This window comes from Nerophis ophidion, linkage group LG26, assembly GCF_033978795.1.
Source record: "Nerophis ophidion isolate RoL-2023_Sa linkage group LG26, RoL_Noph_v1.0, whole genome shotgun sequence".
In the NCBI taxonomy this organism is placed as follows: Eukaryota; Metazoa; Chordata; class Actinopteri; order Syngnathiformes; family Syngnathidae; genus Nerophis; species Nerophis ophidion.
Genome location: NC_084636.1, coordinates 24,246,009 through 24,271,611, shown reverse-complemented (window position 1 = coordinate 24,271,611; position 25,603 = coordinate 24,246,009). Strand labels below are relative to the sequence as shown.

Here is a 25,603-nt window from a genome sequence, read left to right as displayed (position 1 = left end):
TCTTTCCTATGCTGGAGTTTTTAGTTTGGAGTTTGTATCCAATCAGAATTCAGCTAGCTCATGTTGCCATGCTGTACCAAATCTGCCCGGAGCCTTCAGAATCAACAATGCGGTTGTCCGTTCACTTACAGTGCACGGGGACATACAGTTGATAGACAATTGCGAGTTGACAGTAAGGCCTTCTAGCTGGCCTCACGCTAAAACAGGTTGCTAAAACAGGAAGTGGCACGGGAACTATACGAGTCATAGAAAGCTACAGAAAACTTGCCGGTACGATAACCACGAAAATAAAGTGTGGACAGACAGAGCCGAGCAATGCGGGTTTAGCGAGCGGGGCGCGCTTCCGCGAAGGAAGTCAATTTTCTGGCAGCCAATCACATTTTGGTACAACACTGGCGGCGAAATGGTTTTTTCGCCACTTTCACACGACTACGACGGTACCACTGACTTACACTGCGTCGGATGGGTGCTACAAATTGTGAGTTTAAATATTTTCTTTCTTTTTTTTTTTTTTTTTTACAACTATTTTAATTTTGACAGTACCACGTAAGATATGTATTAATTGCTGAAGTGGGTTTATTGAATTTTAAATACGCTGAAAAATTGACCTTTTTGTACAAAAAAACAAGAAAAAAAAATAAAATTAGGGGTATTTTATTTGAACTACGCAAAATATCTGCCAATACAACAAGACAATTTGGCTTATTAAGACTTTCCAAAACAAGTAAAATTAGCTAACCTCAATGAACTCCAAACATACATTAAAATAAGTACAGTATATTCTCACTAATGACAACTGTATTACTATATGAGTATGTATTTTCTCGTTTCATTGTAAATAAAACAGCAAAGTCCATTTGGCTGTCGTCTGTTTTAATATGAGACACAATTGTGTCAAAGTCATGATTTTTTTTTCAGGCTTGAAATAAGAAATTATTTTAAAAAAGTAGTTTTATACTTGTAAGTGTTGACAAAGCTTTGACAGTTGATATTCTAGTTTCAAGAATGTTTTACTCAATATAGGTCATCAAATCTCAGCAACAAACTGCAATATCTCACTGAGATAATTTAGGACCAAAACCCTTAAAACAAGTAAAATCTGCTGAGTGAAAATAATTATCTTATTAGACAGAAAATAAGCAAATATCACCCTTGTTTGAGATATTAAATTTTACTTAGATTTCAGTTTTTGCAGTGCAATATAGTGCAAGTGTGTTCCTGTATAGCAAGGGTCCCCAACATTTTTCGGTCCAGGGACCGGTTTAATGTAGGCATTATTGTCACCGACCGGCCTTCCATGGGTGGCAGATAAATATGGCAAAAAAATGCGTGAATAATGAACACATGAAAAATCTCACCATAGCGCTCAATTGGTGGCCTTTTCCTTAGGAAAAAAACCCTCTCTATAGACTTTTGGTTTTAACTCAGTATCTGATGGGTTATAGGTGATACATCACATTTAAGGAGAAGAGCATGGATATAAAATGAAGCTCAAAATACTTGCTATTAGCTCCCATATATTTTTATGGATTTCGATTTCCATTCCTATTCATATTTTGTGCAATATTTCATATGTAGATATGTCTGAACTTTTTAAAAGCCTCTTTCTTTGCGCTGTCCTCTAATCTAAATTTCAATATGAATATGATCATCTGGACTCTTAACGCAATTGACACAGTCTTTTCGACAAGAAAAAGAGGTTCGGGGGAGCCTGACTGCCCTGATGGAACCATCGCTGCGGGTTAAGTGCGGGACTCATGGAGGATCATGTGCCTCTCAGCTCTTTCCATCGAGGACGTCGAAGACATCTACCTATTTGGAGCTGTGATCACGGGGCACTTGCTGATTGGGCTGGGCATTGCTCTGGTGTATCGACAAATTCGGAAGACGAAGGCAGCCACTCAAAGGGCCCAACGGTTGTTCAACGCAATTGCAGAATTGGGTCGGGCTGTGGGAACACAGACGTGTGCGATTTCTGAGTTGAATCGCAAAATGGATCTCATCTTGGAAAAGTTTGCAGAGAAGGAATAATTAATTGGAACTGAAAGAGATCCAGCATGGACAACAGAGAAGATAAGTCAATATTTTGTTTTCTCGAAGGAAAACAACTTTTTATCTACGATTTGGACTCCCTGAATGGCCTTGGCATGGAACAGGCTGTTCTGAAGGAAATCTCCCAAAGACTCCTCAAGATAGACGCTTTTGACCTTCCTTTTTGTCAACAACATCTGTAGCCGAACTTTATCGGCCACAGCCATACAAAAACATTCACCACCTCTCCAGAGTTAATTGCGCATATACGCACACACATGACCCCTACCCTTGAATCAACACCCTCACCACCGCTTATCTCCTCTGGGGTTGTGGATGGCTGAGCGGCGCTACAGAGCGAACAGCGGGCCTAAGCAAACCCACCCCTCCCTCTGTTGAAAGTTGGTGTGATATATGTATGTTTAATGTGTGCCATGCTATGGGAGGTTTTTTCCTTGGACTCAGGCTAGACCCCTCCTGAGGGTCTAGCCTTGGACTGATATTTTTTTACACTCCCCCCCCTAGTGTCACCCTTTTCTTATCTTTTTAAGGAGCGCTGTAACCGGCTGATCCGTCGGCGGTCTCGTCTTGTCCCCCCCCTGTAACGTATGTCTGCTCTTAGCGGGACTGTGCCGAAAATGTCAATTCAGTTCTGATGTGTCTTGTACATGTTGGAAAGGACAAATAAAAATTATTCTGATTCTAATGTTAGGTATTTTTTGGTCCAATTTTCCATGCATAAATATATCTATTATTGCTAACTTCTTGTGTAATAGGACTATGTGAGTTTAACTTATAGGCCAAAGGAGATGTGTATCTTCTTCATTCAGCACAATTATTATATGCAACAATTTAGCACGTCTCCATCTGCCTTATGCACTTTAACAAGTATGGTCACTTTGTTCCTCATCTGCCCTGATCTTAGGTCATCAACCTGGCGCAGACTGCAGATGGAGCCTAGTTTTTGGTTACGAAATGGCACCTTTACATTTTATATGTTTATTAATGTGCATTGTCCCATGCAACAAAGATGTAACAAGTACATATAACAAATGGCAACTTCCTATCATGAGTTTTAAAATACATTTACGAAGAAGCTTCTTGGTATGTCTAGTGGGACTGGCGAAAGTTAAGTAGGATATAAGCAGACACAAAGCAGATCCTTCCTTGCATATGAGGGTGTCAAATTAATTTTAGATGGGGGGCCACATGGAGGAAAAATCTACTCCCAAGTGGGCCGGACTGGTAAAATCACAGCACAATAACTTAAAAGACAACTTGAGATTGTTTTCTTTGTTTAAAAATAGAACAAGCGCAGTCAAGGCGTTGAGGGGTTCCGGTTTGGTGGCCGCAGGATTAGGTCTCTGCTTTTTGCAGATGATGTGGTCCTGATGGCTTCATCTGGCCGGGATATTCAGCTCTCACTGGATCGGTTCGCAGTAGAGTGTGAAGCAACCGGAATGAGAATCAGCACCTCCAAGTCCGAGTCCATGGTTCTCTCCCGGAAAAGGGTGGAGTGCCATCTCCGGGTTGGGGAGGAGACCCTGCCCCAAGTGGAGGAGTTCAAGTGCCTCGGAGTCTTGTTCACGAGTGGGGGAAGAGTGGATCGTGAGATCGACAGGCGGATCGGTGCGGCATTTTCAGTAATGCGGACGTTGTACCGATCCGTTGTGGTGAAGAAGGAGCTGAGCCGGAAGGCAAAGTTCTCAATTTACCGGTTGATCTACGTTCCCATCCTCACCTATGGTCATGAGCTTTGGGTCATGACCGAAAGGATAAGATCACAGGTACAAGCGGCCGAAATGAGTTTCCTCTGCCGGGTGGCGGGGCTCTCCCTTAGAGATAGGGTGAGAAGCTCTGCCATCCGGGAGGAACTCAAAGTAAAGCCGCTGCTCCTCCACATCGAGAGGAGCCAGATGAGGTGGCTCGGGCATCTGGTCAGGATGCCACCCGGACGCCTCGCTAGGGAGGTGTTTAGGGCACGTCCAACCAATAGGAGGCCACGGGGAAGACCCAGGACACGTTGGGAACGCCTCGGGATCCCCCGGGAAGAGCTAGACGAAGTGGCTGGGGAGAGGGAAGTCTGGGTTTCCCTGCTTAGGCTGCTGACCGACCTCGGATAAGCGGAAGATAATGGATGGACATTCTAAAAATTTACAAATCATGTTTTTTTTGTTTTTTTTCAGTGAATAGTATTTTATATTTGTCGTTATTTATACTTTCTGAATACAATATGTGATAATGTTAATCAGTCAACTCATTGATGTTAACTTTAAATTTATCACGACAAAAAAAATTAAATCAAAATTGAATTACAGGATGTTATTTAAGTAGTTTGCTCATTTTCCTCGACTTGTGCACAAATGTGTTTTTTTTGTTTTGTTTTTTACATATATAGTATCAAGATACAAATAATTTCTATTGTGACATCTGGTGGACACATTTAGAACAGCAGTTTCTTTCATTCAAAAATTTCGGCAAATTTTTATCCTTATCAAACTCATCCCGCGGGCCTGAACCGGCCCGCGGATTGTACGTTTGACACCCCTGCTCTAAAGTATTATGCTGTGTTAAAACAATCCAATTTTACCATGCAGTATACTACCACTGACGCACCGCAATAATAATTGCGGTTATTTCTTGTTTAAGATTCAGCTAATGTGCTCCGGAGAGTAATGAGTTGAGTAATGACTCCATTCCAGGCAGTGAATGGTCCACAATCAATCAGCAGAGTTTTCCACAGCCAGAATGAGCGGAAATGTCTTTGTGGTCTATGCTGTCAAGATGTGCCCTTTATCTCACTTGAACAAAGACATCTCTCAAGTGAAGTGCATTTAGTCGAAGATCCATCACAGAACTGATCATTAGTAAAGAGCTACACCCAATTAATAGACTCTGTTGGTGGTGTAACACCATTCATCCATTTTCTACACACCGTACACTGTGTTCAGGGTCAAAAGCACATTACACCCTGTAATATGCAGCAGAACCTGTTAACAGGTCAATTCTCAACCCACAAAGAGAAAAATAAAATGTTCTTCATTTTTTTTTAGAAATTTGGTAAAGCTGACATGACTGACACTCTCTTAGGTCAGAATAGAATAGAGTTTTATTGTCATTATTGCAGTGAACAGGTTTGGGATACTTAACTAAAATTGTGTTGGGGCCACATTTCCAGAAGGCTAAGGACTTCTCCCTTCACTATTAGTCTTATTGTGTATTTTCCAGAAAACCAGTGTCCTCATCAGCAGTGTGTTTCAACCACTAATGTTCCGTGGGAGATTATCTCGTTTCACCTATTTGGTTTAAAGATATTTTTTGCAAACCGGTAAGTAGAGTCTGCAAACGTGTTGTTGAGTCAGTGCTGTCTAGAGATCAGGCAGAGTAAGCGTGTAATACAATTCCGTATCAGTAGGTGGCAGCAGGTAGCTAATCGCTTTGTAGATGTCGGAAACAGCAGGAGGCAGCGTGCAAGTAAAAAGGTGTCTATTGCTTAAAACTAGAACAAACAAGGTAAGTGCCTCTAAGAAAAGGCATTGAAGTTTAGGGAAGGCAATGCAGAACTAAACTAAAACCGAACTGGCTGCAAAGTAAAAAAAAACAGAATGCTGGACGACAGCAAAGACTTACTGTGGAGCAAACAAGACGTCCGCAAAGTACATCCGAACATGACATGACAATCAACAATATCCCCACAAAGAAGGATAAAAACAACTGAAATATTCTTCATTGCTAAAACAAAGTAGACGCGGGATATATCTCTCAAAAGGAATACATGAAACTTCCAGAGGAAAATACCAACAAAAAAGGGAAAAAAAACACCAAAATGGGAGCACAAGACAAGAACTAGAACACTACACACCGCAAAACAGCAAAGAACTCAAAATGAGTCAGAGAGTGATGTGACAGGTGGTGACAGTACACTTACTTTGAGACAAGAGCTACATTGATGCATGCTAGGTTATGGTTTAAAGTCATATCCAACAATTGCGACGACGACTCTTTAGTGTCAACTAAGTTTAGTTTTTTAATGATTTCTGCTAGTGGTGCGCCTCCGGATTTTTTGGATGCAAAAAATGTGCCTTGGCTCAAAAAATTTTGAAAAACACGACTCTACAGTACACATTTGATTTTGGTTTATTTATTGTGTCAGAGTTACAGGAGCGCTCTGTTGTTTTTAAGGACATACTGCAAAAAAGTTAGTCAAAGATCATCTCTTTGAAAGCACTCTAGTGTTCTTAGGGCATTCAATCGATTGCAACTGGACTGCTTGGTTTGTCTTACGAGACACTTTAGATAAGGGGTTTCAAAGTCAGGGCCCGCGTGCCATGTCCGGCCCACGAATGAATTATCTATAGCCCCCGGGATGATATTTGATTAGTACGAAAACCTTTGACTGTATTTCATTGTGGTGTACAGCCCTTTGTTCTTCAACTGTGGTTGTTTTTAAAGGGCTTTATAAATAAAGTTGGTATAGTATGGTAGCATTAGAACCGGCCCGCAGGCCACAGCCGCTGCTGCTGTTGTTTTGTACGCACCAACACTCCATCAGCGTTGGCGCTAAGAATTTTCAAAATGGGGTCCCTGGATAAAGTCATAAAAATGGGGTCCCACTTTTTTGTAGCCGTTTTGAAAACAAACAATAAATGCATTATCATGTTATACCTCACATTCTATATCGTGTTTTGGAAAAAGCTTGTCATAAATGTTACTTAACTCATTAAACAAAAAAATACAAAAGAAAACCCATTTTTATGCATATGTAAATTTATTCAGTTATAAAAATGTATTTACTTTCTTCTTTTCTTCATGGATCTAAACTTTACCGCTGCTTGTATTTCTTTCTATATTTCTATTGTAATATTTTCAGAATGTGTTTGTAAAAGTAATACAAATAAAACAAACAGCAGTTGTCTTTATTTTTTAGTTTTAATGCCATGATTTTAATAGTCCGGCCCGTGTGTGCACAGATTTTCCCCCAAACGGTCCCTCAGCTAAAATGAGTTTGTCACCACTGCTTTAGAAGAGGTCTTATAGACTTAGATCCGACCGATCCAAGTCTACGAACATGAACTGATGAAGCCTATTTGGCAAAATGTCTTCAAAGACAACCCAAACAGTCCAGTTGCGATCGATTGAATGCCCTGAGAATACAATGACCTGGATGGATGAGAACATCCGTAGACCATCTAGAGCAGGGGTGGCCACAAGTTTTCTGCAGGCGAAGTACTTTTCAATTCACCAAGTCTAGGAGATCTACCTTTCATATTTATTATTTATATTTATTTATTTATGAAAGATACATTTTTGTTAACAAGTTAATGGTGTTTAATAATACAAGCATGTTTAACACATATACCGGTAGATTCCTTTCTTTCATGAAGACAAGAATATAAGTTGGTGTATTACCTGATTCTGATGACTTGCATTGATTGGAATCAGACAGTGGTGCTGATAACGTCCGCATTTTCAAATGGAGGTGAAAAGAAGTCCTCCTTTCTGTCTAATACCACAAGAAAGTGGTTGGATTTGGCATCTCATTTGTCCAACTTGCATACTCCTTTTTAAACACTTTGTTATGAGAGTAGCATATGTGTGTGTGGCCCTTTAATGTGTGACAGCAGGTGAGTGACGTCAGTGAGTGTGTGGGCAAGAGAGGGGAGGGAGCGGTCGCTGAGGGCGGGGGAGTGGCTAGTGTTTTTGTGTGGATTTTGACTGTGTGCAAGACGGAAATAAAAAGCCACGATTTGCAACTAATCACTGGACTCGTCATTTTGCCATAGAGTCCAGAATTGTGAAGACCCACCCCGAGAATCCATTGGCCATGGAGAAGTGTCTCCCCTGCACTCCTTGACTACGGTCTAGGCGCCGGAAGCAGGAAAGGTGCAACAACTTTATAAGAAATACATTGGCATCAAACTCCGTAGCTTGCTAGCTTGTGCACGCTAGCTTTCTGAAACTCTTATTTTGTTAGCACAGGCAGGATGAAGCAGGGCTTTTATGGTGAAGACAGGAACTGTGCAGTCGGTCTTTAGAATTTTGAAAGCAGGTACGGCCCAAGAGTCTGTTGAAATAAAAAGTGTTTCTCTCTGTCCTGTCAGTGATTTTTTCTTAATAATGAGCTTGCAGCAGCCAGCGTCATCTCACCAGGTCCTCGGGTGCCGAGAATGTCAAACAACTGACGAAAGTGGAGTCTTTGTGAAGATTGATGATTGCTCATTTTTATATCTATTTTTTTTAATGCCTGGCTTGCGATCGACTGACACACCCTCCGCGATCGACCGGTAGCTCGCGATCGACGTATTGCCCACCCCTGATCAAGAGTTTAAATAATCTGCTGCAAACATGCACGTCTCTCACAATAATTTTGAACTTAACTTGTGGGTCACCAGTTCAATTGCCCGAATGATGAAAAAGAAAGGACATAAATGAAACCTTGAAGAACACCACTAGTATACATTATTTTTTGGACGATAGGGCGCATCGGATTATAAGGCGCACTGCAGATGAGTGGGTCTAGCCAGGTCTTTTTTCATACAAAAGGCGCACCGGGTTATACGGCGCATTAAAGGGGTCATATTATGATTTTTTCTTAATGGAAAACACTTCCTTGTGGTCTACATAACATGTAATGGTGATTACATGGTCAAAATGTTGCATAGATTGTGTTTTACAGATCATTTTCTAGTAGCTTTCTGAGCATCTCTTCAGGATGCGCCGTTTTGTGGGCGGTCTTAATTACGTGGCTCGCCTTCGACAGCGTCTTCTCCCCGTCATCTTTGTTGCAGCGGTGTAGCGTGCAAGGATGGGAGTGGAAGGAGTTTTAAAAGATGGAGCTGACTGTTTTAATGACATACAGACTTTACTTAAGTCAATAACGGAGCAGCATCGTATCATCCGTGGCTCAATAAAGCAACATCAACGCCGGAAATGTGTCCAGTGAAAAGCCATCCGACCAGAACCCTCTAATAACTAAAGTTCCATGGGTGAATAATGTAAACCCGCTACAGTTATTAGCGCCTTGATGGCTGGTCTACTGACAGATATAAGTAAGAACGTTATGCTACTTTATATTAGAAATGCTAACAGCGGAAGATGAATGTCCCATAAAAAGGTCGAGAAAAAGTGGAAGCTTATGACTTCGGTGGCGCCACGGACTACAATGACGGAGACGCGCACATTTTCAGGACTCATGTTGATCCCAAATACACAGCACTAGGTACCAGAAAGAAAAGTTGCTTTTGCATAATATTGCGAAACAAAACGGCAGGTAATATGTCTGCTAATAAGTGCCATTCTGTGGTCCTTATACACACACACCATAATAATACTCGTATTTTTAATGCGCCAACAATCCATCAAAGGGTGCGGTTTCATAGTTTACCAAAGTTTTACTAAAAAAACTGGGGAGGGAGCGCATATTTAACGACTATCTAGACCTATTTGCTCGAAGTGACGAATATTTATTCGAACGCTTTAGGCTACCTCAGCAGTCCCCCCTTTCTTAAACTTACGTTTTGACATTATATATTCCCCCGCGGGATAATACAAATTTCTTTTTTGCAATCTGTTTTTGTTTTCCCCGCGTGTTTGATGTTCAGCTTTTTCCGCCGGAATCGTGCCCCTATATGGGGAATTAAGGGTGTTTACCTATGCAAATTACGGAATTAAGAGTGTTTACATATGCATATCGGGGAAATAAGGGTGTGTTTATATGCAAATTATGATAGATACGCACACGCTAACCATTTGGCATTGAGCAACTTAAGAACATCAGGTGGGAAAATTTGGCCGTTTAAGAACACGTCATGAATTTGAATGGACTACTATTAGGAAATCACTTAGGAAGAAAGATAGGAGGAAAGGTCAGGAACTTATTGCTGAACAGGGGCCCACTGATCTTACCTCATGCAAACAGGTGTATTGAACGTGGTATGGAGCGACCGTCTCCTCGCCCTTGATCTCTACATTGATGTGCATCCTAATGGCCCCCGACACAGCTGATTTGTCAGTGCGCTTGTCTGACGAAAGCGAAAGACCAGCAGAGGGATGTTAGAAGTCACTGGGTGACATCACACTGCAGTGCGACTCACCCAAGTTGTACCACACGTCCATCTCCCCACTCAGCGTGCGGACCTCGATGATGGTTTGCCCCAGGAAGTCGTCAGACTCGCGCTTGAACTTCTGCTTCACTCTGGACTTAATGTCGTCGTCCTCGTCCCACACGCGCACCTTGATGCGGTCAGAAGAATTGTGGCATTCGCTGCACGCACACGACAAAATCCAAGAGTTCCTTAGACACGGTTTAAAAATATCAGATTATTGTTTTAGGTGAGGACCTACAAATTGAAAGTCTCCTCCCAGACAGGGTTGAGGTTGCCATAGATGGTTTTGGTCCTCTTTTTGGTCTTTCCAACCTGGACGGTGACATAGGGATCACTAGAACCAGTTTTATCCTTGGCTTGTAAACCTTGGGCGCACAACACTGGAAGAGGGAATAAGAATAAGTGTGTGTGATGTCACAGCGTTGACTAACTTCAGTCCAATCTAGCCGCTCACCTGTGATGCTAATCTTGGCCGACCACTTGGATGTGCCGTCGAGCACGCTCTGTTTGATCTGCTTCATCTGCGTGCCGTGGGTTGGCTTGGGGACAGAGAAGACCTCCTGAATGAGCTCAAAGATCTCCGGTTTGTTCCTCTCGCGGATTTTCATGCGGTCTTTGAGGACCATGATGATGTTCTGAGTTCGGTCCTCCGCGCCATGTTTGGAGCTCTTCTCCGCGGCCCCTGGTCAGTGGGCAAAAGGGAGAAAGAATGATACATTTACAAACCCCAAAACCAGTGAAGTTGGCACGTTGTGTAATTCGTAAATTAAAAACAGAATACAATGATTTGCAAATCCGTTTCAACTTAAATTTAACCGAATAGACTGCAAAGACAAGACATTTAATGTTCGAATCTCAAAAACTATTTTTTGGGACAAATATTAATTACCTTAGAATTTATTGGCAGGAATACATTGCAAAAAAGTTGGCATAGGGGCATTTTTACCACTGTGTTATATGGCCTTTCCTTTTAACAACACTCTGTAAATGTTTGGGAACTGAGGAGACCAATTTTTGAAGCTTTTCAGGTGGAATTATTTCCCATTCTTGCTTGATGTACAGCTTAAGTTGTTCAACAGTCTGGGGTCTCCGTTGTGGTATTTTAGGCTTCATAATGCGCCACACGTTTTCAATGGGAGACAGGTTTGGACTACAAGCAGGCCAGTCTTGTACCCACACTTTTATTATGAAGCCACGCTGTTGTAATATGTGGCTTGGTATTGACAACGTTGCTTGGATGGCAACGAAAGTTGGTCCAAAATCTGTATGTATTATTAATGGTGTCTTCACAGATGTGTAAATTATGCATGCCTTTGGGCACTAATACACCTCCATACCATCACAAATGCTGGCTTTTGAACTTTGCGCCTATAACAATGGTTCTTTTCCTCTTTGGTCCGGAGGACATGACGTCCAAATTTTCCAAAAACAATTGGAAATGTGGACTCGTCACACAACAGAACACTTTTCCAATTTGCATCAATCCATCTTAGATGAATTCGGCCCCAGCATTTCTGGGTGTTGTTGATAAATGGCTTTTACTTTGCATAGTTGAGTTTTAACTTGCACTTACAGATGTAGAGACAAACTTTAATTACTGACAGTAGTTTTCTGAAGTGTTCTTGAGCCCATGTGGTGATATCTTTTACACACTGATGTCGCTTTTTCATGTAGTACCACCTGAGGGCTCAAAGGTCCGTAATATCGTTTACGTGCAGTGATTTCTAAAGATTCTCTGAACCTTTTGATTAAATTACGGACCATAGATGGTGAAATCCTTAAATTCCTTGCAATAGCTCGTTGAGAAATATTGTTCTTAAACTGTTGGACAATTTGCTCACACGTGTTCACAAAATGGTGACCCTCGCCCCATCCTTTTTTGTGAATGACTGAGCATTTCATGGAAGCTGCTTTTATACCCAATCATGGCACCCACCATTTCCCAATTAGCCTATTCACCTGTGGGATGTTCCATATCAGGGTTTGACGAGCATTCTTCAACTACTTCAGTCTTTTTTGGCACTAGTGCCAACTTTTTTAAAACATGTTGCAGGGATCAAATTCCAAATGAGCTAATATTAGCAAAAAATAAATTTCTGTAGTTCGAACGTTAAGTATATTGTCTTTGCAGTCTATTCATTTGAATATATAGGTTGAAAAAGATTTGCAAATCATTGTATTTTGTTTTTATTTACGATTTACACAACGTGCCAACTTCACTGGTTTTGGGGTTTGTGCAATGCTCTGGCATAAGAAAGGGCTGTTAATTAAAGTACAGGACATATTGTTGGGTACACCAATCGAATAAGATCCAATGCAAGAGTTGGACAATAGTGTTTCACTCCAGTCCTGTAGGTGGCGGTAATGCACATTACAAAGTGGGTGTGACCACCTCCAATACTTTTTTCACTGCAATTCCATCATGTGGATTTGATAGGTCAAATGGCCCCAATCGGAACAGACTGTAACTGCAAAAAGTATAAAATATTTTTACAATCTGCACCTTAATATTTCCACCAAAATGTTGTGTTTTTTTAACAGTTTGAATTCAAATTAGCACATTTTTACAGCGCCATTTAAAACAAAGTCCTGGAAAATTAGTCCTAAACAGTTTTTGAAAAAAACCCTTTTTTTTTAAATCAGCTCTCTCTATTTTTTAGCAGGTGTATCTAATGTTGAGGCCGGTGAGTGCATTTAACATTGCCTGGCGAAGTCCAGCACAAAAAACAAGGAGAGGGAAGTAAATGAAATCACATTTCATGAGAGACACGTTTGCAGAGCTATAAAACGCTGAGTAACCGAGGTGGATGTCAGCAAAAGAAGAATAGTTTTTAATATCCCCTCCAGAAGAGAAACAATAAAATTGAACATGAGGTTCGGATATGAATGAATAATTCATATCTGTTGTGAATATTTTTGCTATATTGTTGCCCACAAGGACCATGTCTGAGAGTTATCTTTCTTACTTTGCAGACAGTCAGCATTGAGCAGATCCTGGCATTTCTCGTGGCATTTGACCCCGCACTCTGTGCAGCGCATGCCCTGCCGAGCAATGCCCCACAGCAGACCCTCGCACTCGTAGCAGTAGGTAGGGGTGGTGGCCGTCCAAACCTCGAAATTGTGCGGAGTCGTGCAGGAGATGGGATAGATGAGAGCCTGGAGGGTCTTCTTATAGACATGACTCTTCTGCAAAGGAAGACGTGGTAGTCTTGAGGGTTAAAGTTTTGTTGTGTGGTTAATTTTATCAGGCATAATTTTCTGATAGGATTGGAAGTAGCATGTGTTTTTATTTGGTCACATAGTACTTTAAACAGTGTTTTCTACCAAGGTGAAAGGGCACGTGTCCATCCGCAGTGCTGCAGACAGTTCTCAAGATAGTGGGAATCCCACAAGGAAGTAGGTGTCGGGTTAAGAAGGAAGATTAGAGACCTTAGCAACATCCGGTAGAAGGTCCACAAAAAAAGGGACAGAGGACAGGGGTCGAAGGTTACCGGACCCAAATCATTCACAGAAAATAGACTAAGCAGCAAACTGGGTGTTAACCAGACTGATCGGCACCAAGACTAGACCCACAAAGAGTGGTGGTCTACAGCAGTGGTTCTCAACCTTTTTTCGGTGATGTACCCCCTGTGGACATTTTTTTAATTCAAGTACCCCCTAATCAGAGCAAAGCATTTTTGGTTGAAAAAAAGAGATAAAAAAGTGAAATACAGCACTATGTCATCAGTCTCTGATTTTTTAAATTGCATAACAGTGCAAAATATTGCTCATTTGTAGTGGTCTTTCTTGAACTATTTGGAAAAAAAAGGTAGAAAAATAACTAGTGATTCAATTCTAAATAAAGATTTCTACACATAGAAGTAATCAACTTAAAGTGCCCTCTCTGGGGATTGTAATAGAGAGCCGTCTGGATTCATGAACTTAATTCTAAACATTTTTTCACAAAAAAAGAAATCTTTAACATCAATATTTATGGAACACGTCCACAAAAAATCTAGCTGTCAACACTGAATATTGCATTGTTGTATTTTCTTTTCCCAGTTTATGAACTTACATTCATATTTTGTTGAAATATTATTCAATAAACATATTTATAAAGGATTTTTGAATTATTGCTATTTTTAGAATATTTTTGAAAAATCTGAAGTACCCCTTGGCATACCTTCAAGTACCCCCAGGGGTACACGTAACACCATTTGAGAACCACTGGTCTACAGTAAAGGTATTTAAACGACAGTTGACAGACAGGACAGCAGAATGAAGGGATTTGGCAATTCTTCTCCTAGAGCTGCAGTTCTAGTCAGAGGCTCGCTGAAACAAAATAAAGCTTTTTGTTCGACGATTGCTCTTGGCATCTCCTTGGTTCATCACCCATCACACGACCAATGTTTCATACAGAGGAACTAATGTTGAACACCTCTGAGGTTGGACAATTCAGAAGGTGTTCAATATTTGGGAGGAAAATGTCCTCCAAAAGAAACATGCACACAGTTCAATTTGCAGCTAAAGAAGTAACTTCACAAGTAGTTACTTTTTTTGTTTCTATGTTTTTACAAAGGCAAACAATGACAACAATAGAACAGAAAGTGTAACATTTTAGCATAGCTGCTTTGGCTGATCAGCACAATACGGCATTAACAAACATAAAAACAAACATTATAAAAAAATATATCTAAATAGCAACAGTTTCACTGTATGTATGTTTAATTAAATGATGATTTACTGACCAGTTCTTCGTTGTGCAGTGTGCTGGACGTTAGGGCTGAGGTGATGCCGGCCTTCCTGGAGCTCTGGACCAATGACTGATTGACAGGAGAGAGGGGAGTTCCTCAAAAATATTTCAGTTAAGCAATAATATTGTGGTAATAATGACTGGTGGAATTTATTCAGAAAACAAGCAGTGTTCACTCACCATAGCCTGCGGCATTAACATGAAGGTGGGAAGAAAAAGGGAGATTTGAAAAAAATACAAATCTATGGCATGATGTGTAAATATCATACATTATTTACAGCAGGGGTGTCAAACATACAGAACAGATTTTATCCAGCCCGCGGGATGAGTGTGCTAAGTATAAAAATGAGTCAGTTTTTGAATGAAAGAAACCGGTGTTCTAGATGTGTCCACTAGATGTCGCAATAGCAATTCTTTGTATTTCTGTAGATGATGCTGCTACATATGTAAAAAAAAAAACACGTTAGTAAACCAGTCGAGGAAAATGAGCAAACTACATAAATAACATCCTGTAATTTTTTATCTTCCTTTTTGACTCCCTTTTTAGACCAGTTGATCTGCCGTTTCTTTTCTTTTTCTCCTATGTCCCACTCTCCCTTGTGGAGGGGGTCCGGTCCGATCCGGTGGCAATGTACTGCTTGCCTGTGTATCGGCTGGGGACATCTCTGCGCTGCTGATCCGCATCCGCTTGGGATGGTTTCCTGCTGGCTCCGCTGTGAACGGGACTCTCGCTGCTGTGTTGGAGCCGCTTTGGACTGGACTCTCGCGACTGTGTTGGATCCATTATGGATTGAACTTTCACAGTATCATGTTAGACCCGCTCGACATCCATTGCTTTCCTCCTCTCCAAGGTTCTCATAGTCATCATTGTCACCGACGTCCCACTGGGTCATTATTGTCACCGATGTCCCACTGGGTGTGAGTTTTCCTTGCCCTTATGTGGGCCTACAGAGGATGTCGTAGTGGTTTGTGCAGCCCTTTGAGACACTAGTGATTTAGGGCTATATAAGTAAACATTGATTGATTGATTGATCTTGATAGAATGAAAAATAACACCAATGAGTTGACTAATGAAGATCATCACGTCAATTATTTAGAAAATATGAATAACGACAAATAAAGATAGAACACTATTAACCGCAACATGTAAATGTAAAATAAAACCCAAAACCATTACGATTTGTACATTTTTAGAACATACCTGTTAAATTTTTAAACAAAGAAAACAATCTGAAGCGGCCTTTATTTTTAAGTTATCGTACCGTGCTGCACACTTGGGAGTAGATTTTTCTCCATGTGGTCCTCGATCTAAAATGGGTTTGACACCCCTGATTTACAGTATTAAATGCATAAACAATTTAAATAAACTACATTGGCTTATTTACATCTTTGCATAGCTCGCTCTGTTAAGGTATTGTAGTTTAAAATACATAGAAAGATGGAAGGGAAAAGAAGGGAAGATCATGAAGAGAATAGCTTGCTGCTGAAGCCGAGCAATAAATGGACAGGAGGGAGTATAAAGAGATTAAACCCACCAGATCTCTGACCAGAGGCATCGCTTTCCTCTTCCTGAGGTCTGGCATGCTGTCGATGCTGTAAAGAGCACCACCCATCCTGAAGGGAAAGCACGCACCAGTTATAATTGGCTCAGTTGTTAACCTGAGTGTGCATGAATCAATTAGAAAAGGTGAAGAAAAGCTTTGTCACGGTTGTCAGTACTCACCCCGCTGATAATAGCAGAGAGGCGATGCCGACGCTCTCTCCTCGGGCCTGCAGACCACACCAAAGGATGAAAGTGGGAACACAGGTGTATGCGGTGCAAGCTGGGTACCATTAGAGCAATTGCTAAAATATTAAGAAGATTATCATTGTGTCATGTGCGCTGATTACATACAGTACATTTAGCTTGGGTACACATACACTATATTGCCAAAAGTATTTAGCCTCCTGCCTTGACTCACATATGAACTTGAAATGCCATCCCATTCCTAACCCATAGGGTTCAATATGATGTCGGTCCAACTTTTGCAGCTATTACAGCTTCAACTCTTCTGGGAAGGCTGTCCACAAGGGTGCAGAGTGCGTTTATAGGAATTTTCACCCATTCTTCCAAAAGCGCATTGGTGAGGTCACACACTGATGTTGGTCAAGAAGGCCTGGCTCTCAGTCTCCGTTCAAATTCATCCCAAAGGTGTTCTATCGGGTTCAGGTCAGGACTCTGTGCAGGCCAGTCAAGTTCATCCACACCAGACTCTGTCATCCATGTCTTTATGGATCTTGCTTTGTGCACTGGTGCACAGTCATGTTGGAAGAGGAAGGGGCCCAATCCAAACTGTTCCCACAAGGTTGGGAGCATGGAATTGTCCAAAATGTTTTAGTATCCTTTCACTAGAACTAAGGGGCCAAGCCCAACTCCTGAAAAACAACCCTACACCATAACTCCTCCTCCACCATATTTCACACTTGGCACAATGCAGTCCAAAATGTAATGTTCTCCTGGAAATCTCCAAATCCAGACTGGTCCATCAGATTGCCAGATGGAAAAGAGAACGCGTTTCCACTGCTCTAGAGTCCAGTGCCGATGTGCTTTCCACCACTTCATCCCACATTTTGCATTGGACATGGTGATGTATGGCTTAGATCAAGAACCTATGGCTCTAGAGCCAGATGTGGCTCTTTTGATGACTGCATCTGGCTCTCAGATAAATCTTAGCTGACATTGTTTAACACGGTAAGTAATGAATAATTCCGCTGGAAATCACAATGTTAAAAATAACGTCCATCCATCCATCCATTTCTACCGCTTATTCCCATTTTGGGGTCGCGGGGGGCGCCGGCCCCTATCTCAGCTACAATCGGGCGGAGGGCGGGTACACCCTGGCTAAGTCGCCACCTCATCGCAGGGCCAACACAGATAGACAGACAACATTCACACTCACATTCACACACTAGGGCCAATTTAGTGTTGCCAATCAACCTATCCCCAGGTGCATGTTTTTGGAAGTGGGAAGAAGCCGGAGTACCCGGAGGGAGCCCACGCGTTCACGGGGAGAACATGCAAACTCCACACAGAAATATCCCGAGCCTGGGATTGAACCCAGGACTGCAGGACCTTCGTATTGTGAGGCAGACGCACTAACCCCTCTCCCACCGTGAAGCCCGTTAAAAATAACGTTCAAAATATAAAACGTTCTCACGCATTTTAATCCATCCATCCTTTTTCTACCGCACCCGTTCAAGAAATAACAATGTTATTAAATAGAATTACAAACTCTAAAAATATTGGTCTTACTTAAAAAATGCATGCACTTAGTTGTATTCAGTGTTAAAAAAAATATGATATGGCTCTCAAGGAAATACATTTTAAAATATTTGGCTTTCACTGCTCTCTCAGCCAAAAAGGTTCCCGACCCCTGCCTTAGATGCAGCTGCTCGGCCATGGAAACCCATTCCATGAAGCTCTCTGCCTACTGTACGTGGGCTAATTGGAAGGTTACATGAAGTTTAGAGCTATGTAGCAGCTGACTGTGCAGAAAGTCGGCGACCTCTTTGCACTACGTGCTTTGGACACTTTTTAACTGAGTTGCTGTTGTTCCCAAACTCTTCCGTTTTCTTATAATAAAGCAGACAGTTGACTTTGGAATATTTAACAGTTACACGCTGGAAATCACCGAGCTCCTGAGCGCGGCCCATTCTTTCACAAATGTTTGTAGAAACAGTCTCCATGCCTTAGTGCTTGATTTTATACACCTGTGGCCGGGCCAAGTGATCAGGACACCTGATCCTGTTAATTTAGATGGGTGGCCAAATACTTTTGGCAATATAGTGTACATTTTCTGAAAGCATCAAACAAAGCAGCACAGCAAAGTAAAGTCTGGGTTTTGTTGGAAACGACACTCAGCACGCTCCAAAGCATCTCAAGGAGTTGAACAAAGCACATCACAGCTCAACGAGGTGGTTTAACACACAACAGGCTGTACCTACCTGAGGATCTGCTCCAGCCAGGGGAGAGTCAGAATGGACAACATGCAAATCGCTATGAGGATGGCAAACAACTGAAAAGAAAATAATGAAATGGCAAAAAAAAGGCTGGGGGTAAACAGAAACCATTGCATAAACACATATAATCCACTGTTGTAAACTACAGGAGAAACTCCAGACCATTCCACGGAAGCTGGTAAAAACCATGCAGGAACAGAACTTTTAAACAATCATTATGACAGTAACCTTTCACTCCAGAGGAGAGTATGGTTAGTTTCTGTGCACACACTGATAAACACACACATGCACCCAAGCTGTACCTCTTGCAACTGTAGCCGCACTCTGCTGAACAACCGGAGCCAGTTGGCTTTGGCTCTCGCAGGACCAGGTTCCATAAGTTCCCTCTTTGGGAAACTGAGATTCAAGATAAGAAATGTGTTATTAATCGTAGTTGTGTACATGATTGCACCTAATGTCATGATTATTGATTATTGACTATTTGAAACTAAACTACGGGACCTTTAACATACAGTTCTTATACTGGATGTAGTGTTGTCCCGATACCAATATTTTGGTGCCTATACCAAAATTATTTCAATACTTTTTGGCACTTTTCTAAATAAAGGGGACCACAAAAAAAGTGCATTATTGGCTTTATTATAAGAAAAACTCTTAAGGTACATTAAACATATGTTTCTTATTGCAAGTTTATCCTTAAAAAAATAGTGAACGTACTAGACAACTTGTATTTTATTACTAAGTAAGCAAACAAAGGCACCTAATTTAGCTGCTGACGTATGCAGTAACATTTTGTGTCATTCATCATTCTATTATTTTGTCCACATTATTAAGGACCAGCGGTAGAAAATTAATTATTCATCTACTTGTTCATTTACTGTTCAATCAATCAATCAATGTTTATTTATATAGCCCCAAATCACAAATGTCTCAAAGGACTGCACAAATCATCACGACTACGACATCCTCGGAAGAACCCACAAAAGGGCAAGGAAAACTCACACCCAGTGGGCAGGGAGAATTCACATCCAGTGGGACGCCAGTGACAATGCTGACTATGAGAAACCTTGGAGAGGACCTCAGATGTGGGTAACCCCCCCCCCTAGGGGACCGAAAGCAATGGATGTCGAGCGGGTCCAACATGATGCTGTGAAAGTTCAATCCATAGTGGCTCCAACACAGCCGCGAGAGTTCAGTTCAAAGCGGCTCCAAGACAGCAGCGAGAGTCCCGTCCACAGGAGACCATCTCAAGCGGAGGCGGATCAGCAGCGTAGAGATGTCCCCAATCGATACAGGCGAGCGGTCCATCCTGGGTCCCGACGAGCGGTCCATCCTGGGTCTCGACTCTGGACAGCCAGTACTTCATCCATGGTTATCGGACCGGACCCCCTCCACTGTTAATATCTGCTTACTTTCTCTTTTATCATCTTCTATCTACACTTCTTTTAAAATGTAATAATCACTTATTCTTCTGTTGTTTGATACTTTACATTAGTTTTGGATGATGTCACAAATTTAGGTATCCAAGTAGTTACAGGATCATACATTGGTCGTATTCAAAGTCCTCGTGTGTCCAGGGACATATTTACTCAGTTTACAAACATGATATAAATTTAAAAAAAATGATTTTGTGATGGTTGATTGGCAACACTAAATTGGCCCTAGTGTTTGAATGTGAGTGTGAATGTTGTCTGTCTATCTGTGTTGGCCCTGCGATGAGGAGGCGACTTGTCCAGGGTGTACCCTGCCTTCCGCCCGATTGTAGCTGAGATAGGCGCCAGCGCCCCCCGCGACTCCAAAAGGGAATAAGCGGTAGAAAATGGATGGATGGATGGATTTTGTGATGCTAAAAAATATCAATGTCATCATAGTAGTATCGACTAGATACATTACTGTACTTGGTATAATTACAGTGGATGCTAGGTGTAGATCCACCAATGGTGTTAGTTTACATTTTGACACCGGTGAGCTAGGGTGTGTAATGAAGCATGTTTAGCTATTCCTCGTCGCCATGGAGGTGAGGATTAGTGATATAGAAGTAGCTAAAACACTGCAGACTGGGGCTCGACTTTAGCCGCTAGCTAGCTAGCCATGTGTTACAGCAGTGGTCCCCAACCTTTTTGTAGCTGCGGACCGGTCAACGCTTGATAATTTGTCCCGCGGCCCGGCCGGGGGGTGGAGTGGGGATTTTTCTTTCTCTTTGTCATGAAAAAGGGAGGTTTTTGTCATGAAAAATTTAGTTTTTTTGGGTGGGTGCACTACTTGTAAGTGTATCTTGTGTTTTTTATGTTGTTTTAATTTAAAAAAAAAATATATATTTTTTTTAATTAAAAAGACATTTAAAATTAATAAATTCTTCTGCGGCCCGGTGGTTGGGGATCACTGTCTTACAGCACGTCTTCCTGAGGGGGTTTCAGTGTTATAACTTCATCTTACTCTGAGATGCTACCTCAGTAGAAACATTTAAGTCTCACCTTAAAACTCATCTGTATACTCTAGCCTTTAAATAGACCTCCTTTTTAGACCAGTTGATCTGCCGCTTCTTTTCTTTTCCTTTTTTCTTTTCTTTGTCCTATGTCCCCCCCTCCCTTGTGGAGGGGGTCCGGTCCGATGGCTGTCCAGAGTCGAGACCCAGGATGGACCGCTCGCCTGTATCGATTGGGGACATCTCTACACTGCTGATCCGCCTCCGCTTGAGATGGTCTCCTGTGGACGGGACTCTCGCTGCTGTCTTGGATCCGCTTTGGACTGAACTCTCGCGGCTGTGTTGGAGCCACTATGGATTGAACTTTCGCAGCATCATGTTAGACCCGCTCGACATCCATTGCTTTCGGTCTCCTAGAGAGGGGGGGGGGGGGTTGCCCACATCTGAGGTCCTCTCCAAGGTTTCTCATAGTCAGCATTGTCACTGGCGTCCCACTGGATGTGAATTCTCCCTGCCCACTGGGTGTGAGTTTTCCTTGCCCTTTTGTGGGTTCTTCCGAGGCTGTTGTAGTCGTAATGATTTGTGCAGTCCTTTGAGACATTTGTGATTTGGGGCTATATAAATAAACATTGATTGATTGATTGATCTTTGTCGTTTGTTTTTAAGCCAAAATGCCTCCGTTCTCCCTTTTCTGTCTACACACTGTGTCTGCTTGTGAGTACTCCGTGACTGTCCACTGCCAAACATGCTCGTCTGCTCGTAAACCAGCAATTACACGACGTGACGATGACAAGGGCGCGGTGGACCGGTACTTTTCAGAGGCGGTATAGTACCAAATATGATTCATTATTCCATTGTAGTGGAACATTTCTGTCCTAGGGTTACCTCTAAACTGAATGCATTGGGAGGGACATAAGAGGTCAAGTCACCCTGACCAAGTGCTAGTTCTTTTGGTGGGGTGATGTTTGAACATTGGACAGGTGCATGGGTTGTTGTACTACAATCACACCATCCATCCATTTCTACCGCTTATTCCCTTTGGGGTTGCTGGTGCCTATCTCAGCTACAATCAGGCGGAAGGCGGGGTACACCCTGGACAAGTCGCCACCTCATCCCAGGGCCAACACAGATAGACAGACAACATTCACACTCACATTCACACACTAGGGCCAATTTAGTGTTGCCAATCAACCTATCCCCAGGTGCATGTCTTTGGAAGTGGTATGATTCATTATACTATACGAACACAGGTATAGCTCTATGTGGACAGTGTTTACCTGGGGACACGGGGCTCCTCTGCTTTCTCCTCAGCAGCCGGTGGGACGCTCTCCTCAGCTGTAAATTGCTCCACCGGTGCAGGTGCCTCCAGGGGCAGCTCGGACTTTGGCTCAGGCTCTTGGAACTTGACATCAGGTCCTGGAATCTTTGATATCGTGGTGGTGCTGGTGGTGGTGGACGTGCCGTTGATGCTAGGAGTGGTGGTGAATAAGTCTTGCTGGGTGGGTGCAAAAAGAGCTGAGTCTGAGGTGAAAGGGGGCAAGGTGTCATCTTGTCGGAGGGGCGGAGTGGTTCTTGAGGGTTGGGAGGGTTCGGGAGGAAGTTGCTGCTGATGCAACGACGTTTGTTTTTCCAGGGGCGGCCTGCTGGAGGACACACTATCAGATGGGGGTAGGATGGTGGTAGCCGTGCTAACTGGGGTGTAAGGTGGCTCCTGCTCCTCGCGGACGGCACCTTCAACCGGGTACATATCCTCGTCCCCCTCGTACGGCATCTCCTCCTCGTCTTCGTAGTTGTACTCCCCTTCCTCCTCATACGTCTCACCCTCCTCGTCAAAGATCGCCCGGTCTTCGCCTCCATCTTTGACGTAGCTTCCCTCGTCGCTGTACACCCCCTGCGGGTCTTCCCCGTCCCAGCCCGGGAAGTCCTCCTTGCCGTAGCTGATGGAGGAGTGGCAGGAGTGGTACGAGTCATTCTCGTCGTAGAACTCGGAGCATCGCAAGCTCTCGCCGTCCTCGGGGGCAAACTCCTCGCTCAGCTGGGAGCTGCCTCGGCTCAGCTCGCCCGACGAGGCGTAGCGACTGTCTGTGGGGCTGAGGGAGAAATACACGCACAGATGTTATATAAAAGAATTAAAAATAGTCGGAGCGATCAAGGGCGTCGAGCAGCATCCAGGACTTGCGGGACTAGCGTGTTGGTTAGTGTGACACTTGAAGGCCTACTGAAATGACATTTTCTTATTTAAACGGGGATAGCAGGTCCATTCTATGTGTCATACTTGATCATTTCGCGATATTGCCATATTTTTGCTGAAAGGATTTAGTAGAGAACATCGACGATAAAGTTTGCAACTTTTGGTCGCTAATAAAAAAGCCTCGCCTTTACCGGAAGTCGCAGATGATGAAGTCACCCGTGTGAGGGCTCCTCACATCCTCACATTGTTTATAATGGGAGCCTCCAGCAGCAAGAGCTATTCGGACTGAGAAAACGACAATTTCCCCATTCATTTGAGCTGAGGATATTGATAGTGAAGGACTAGAAAAAATAAATAAATAAATAAATAAATAAAGTAAAAAAAATAAAAAAGGCGATTGCATTGGGAGCGATTCAGATGTTTTTAGACACATTTACTAGGAGAATTCTGGGAAATCCTTTATCTTTCTATTGTGTTGCTAGTGTTTTAGTGAGTTAAATAGTACCGGATAGTCAGAGGGGTGTGTTTGAGGGAAGTCACGGCAGCTGCATGGACGGCGCAAGCTCCGCAGATCTCCAGTAAGAGGCGATTTTTTTACCACAATTTTCTCACCGAAACCTGCCGGTTGACAGAGTGGTCGGGATTCATGTTCGCTTGACCGCTCTGATCCATAGTAAAGCTTCACCTCCGGGAATTTTAAACAAGGAAACACTGTGTGTTTGTGTGGCTAAAGGCTAAAGCTTCCCACCTCCATCTTTCTACTTTGACTTATCCATTATTAATTGAAGAAATTGCAAAAGATTCAGCAACACAGATGTGCAGAATACTGTGTAATTGCGCGATGAAAAGAGACAACGCGTCATCATTCCGCGACGTTTTCAACAGGAAACTCCGCGGGAAATTTTTTATTGTAATTTAGTAAACTAAACCGGCCGTACTGGCATGTGTTGCAATGTTAATATTTCATCATTGATATATAAACTATCAGACTGCGTGGTGGGTAGTAGTGGGTTTCAGTAGGCCTTTAAAAGGGACTTGTGTTGAGGTCGAGGCCAAAAGGGGGGAGACTGCTAGCTACTAGTGGGGAACCAGACCAGCAAGCTGAAGAGTGGAGGTGGGAAGTGATGCATCTGTGGCCTTGTTCACACTGCAGACAAATCCGATTTCTTACTCAAATCGGATCCTGAAGTGCTACCACAGTATGCCGGGGCATGTGCAACCCATACAACAGAGCAGTGTTTTTCAACCTTTTTTTAGCCAAGGCACATTTTTGGAGTTGAAAAAATCTGGAGGCACACCACCAGCATAAATCATTAAAAAACAAAACTCAGTTGACAGTAAAAAGTCGTCGCAATTGTTGGATATGACTTCAAACCATAACCAACCATGCATCACTATAGCTCTTGTCTCAAAGTAGGTGTACTGTCACCACCTGTCATATCACACCCTGACTTATTTGGACTTTTTTGCTGTTTTCCTGTATGTAGTATTTTAATTCTTGTCTTGCGCTCCTATTTTGGTGGCGTTTTCTCCTTTTTTGTTATTTTCCTGTAGCAGTTTCATGTCTTCCTTTGAGCGATATTTACCGCATTTATGTTTTTATCAATCAAGAATATTTCAGTTGTTTTTATCATTCTTTGTGGGGACCTTTTCGATTGTCATGTACAGATGTACTTTGTGGACGCCGTCTTTGCTCCACAGTAAGTCTTTGCTGTCGTCCAGCATTCTGTTTTTGTGTACTTTGTAGCCAGTTCAGTTTTAGTTTCGTTCTGCATAGCCATCCCTAAGCTTCAATGCCTTTTCTTAGGGGTACTCACTTTTTGTTTATTTTTGGTTTAAGCATTAGACACAATTTTACCTGCACCCCGCCTCCCGCTGTTTCCAACATCTACAAATCAATTAGCACCAGCTGCCACCTACTGATATGGAAGAGTATTACACGGTTACTCTGGTGAGCTCAAGACAACACCGACACAACAACAAGACATAATTTTCAGACTATAATGACTGGTTTGAAAACTATTTTTAACCCAAATAGGTGAAATTAGACAATCTCCCACGGCACACCAGAATGTATCTCACGGCACACTAGTGTGCCGCGGCACAGTGGTTGAAAAACA

The 25,603-nt window shown here is 42.5% G+C and overlaps 1 protein-coding gene across 1 annotated transcript in view; it reads right to left on the bottom strand.

Moving 5' to 3' along the window:
* Window positions 1–25,603, bottom strand: part of LOC133543903 (protein unc-13 homolog A-like) — a 197,799-nt gene that overhangs the window by 88,882 nt on the left and 83,314 nt on the right. Inside the window, exons 11-20 of the mRNA XM_061888799.1 lie at window positions 22,570–23,382; window positions 19,170–19,263; window positions 16,592–16,638; window positions 16,404–16,482; window positions 14,864–14,938; window positions 13,103–13,322; window positions 10,591–10,818; window positions 10,375–10,516; window positions 10,125–10,294; window positions 9,937–10,052 (exon numbers count right to left, since the gene is read on the bottom strand). Coding sequence (XP_061744783.1) covers window positions 9,937–10,052; window positions 10,125–10,294; window positions 10,375–10,516; window positions 10,591–10,818; window positions 13,103–13,322; window positions 14,864–14,938; window positions 16,404–16,482; window positions 16,592–16,638; window positions 19,170–19,263; window positions 22,570–23,382 — 1,984 coding nt within the window. The remainder of the gene's footprint in view (window positions 1–9,936; window positions 10,053–10,124; window positions 10,295–10,374; window positions 10,517–10,590; window positions 10,819–13,102; window positions 13,323–14,863; window positions 14,939–16,403; window positions 16,483–16,591; window positions 16,639–19,169; window positions 19,264–22,569; window positions 23,383–25,603) is intronic.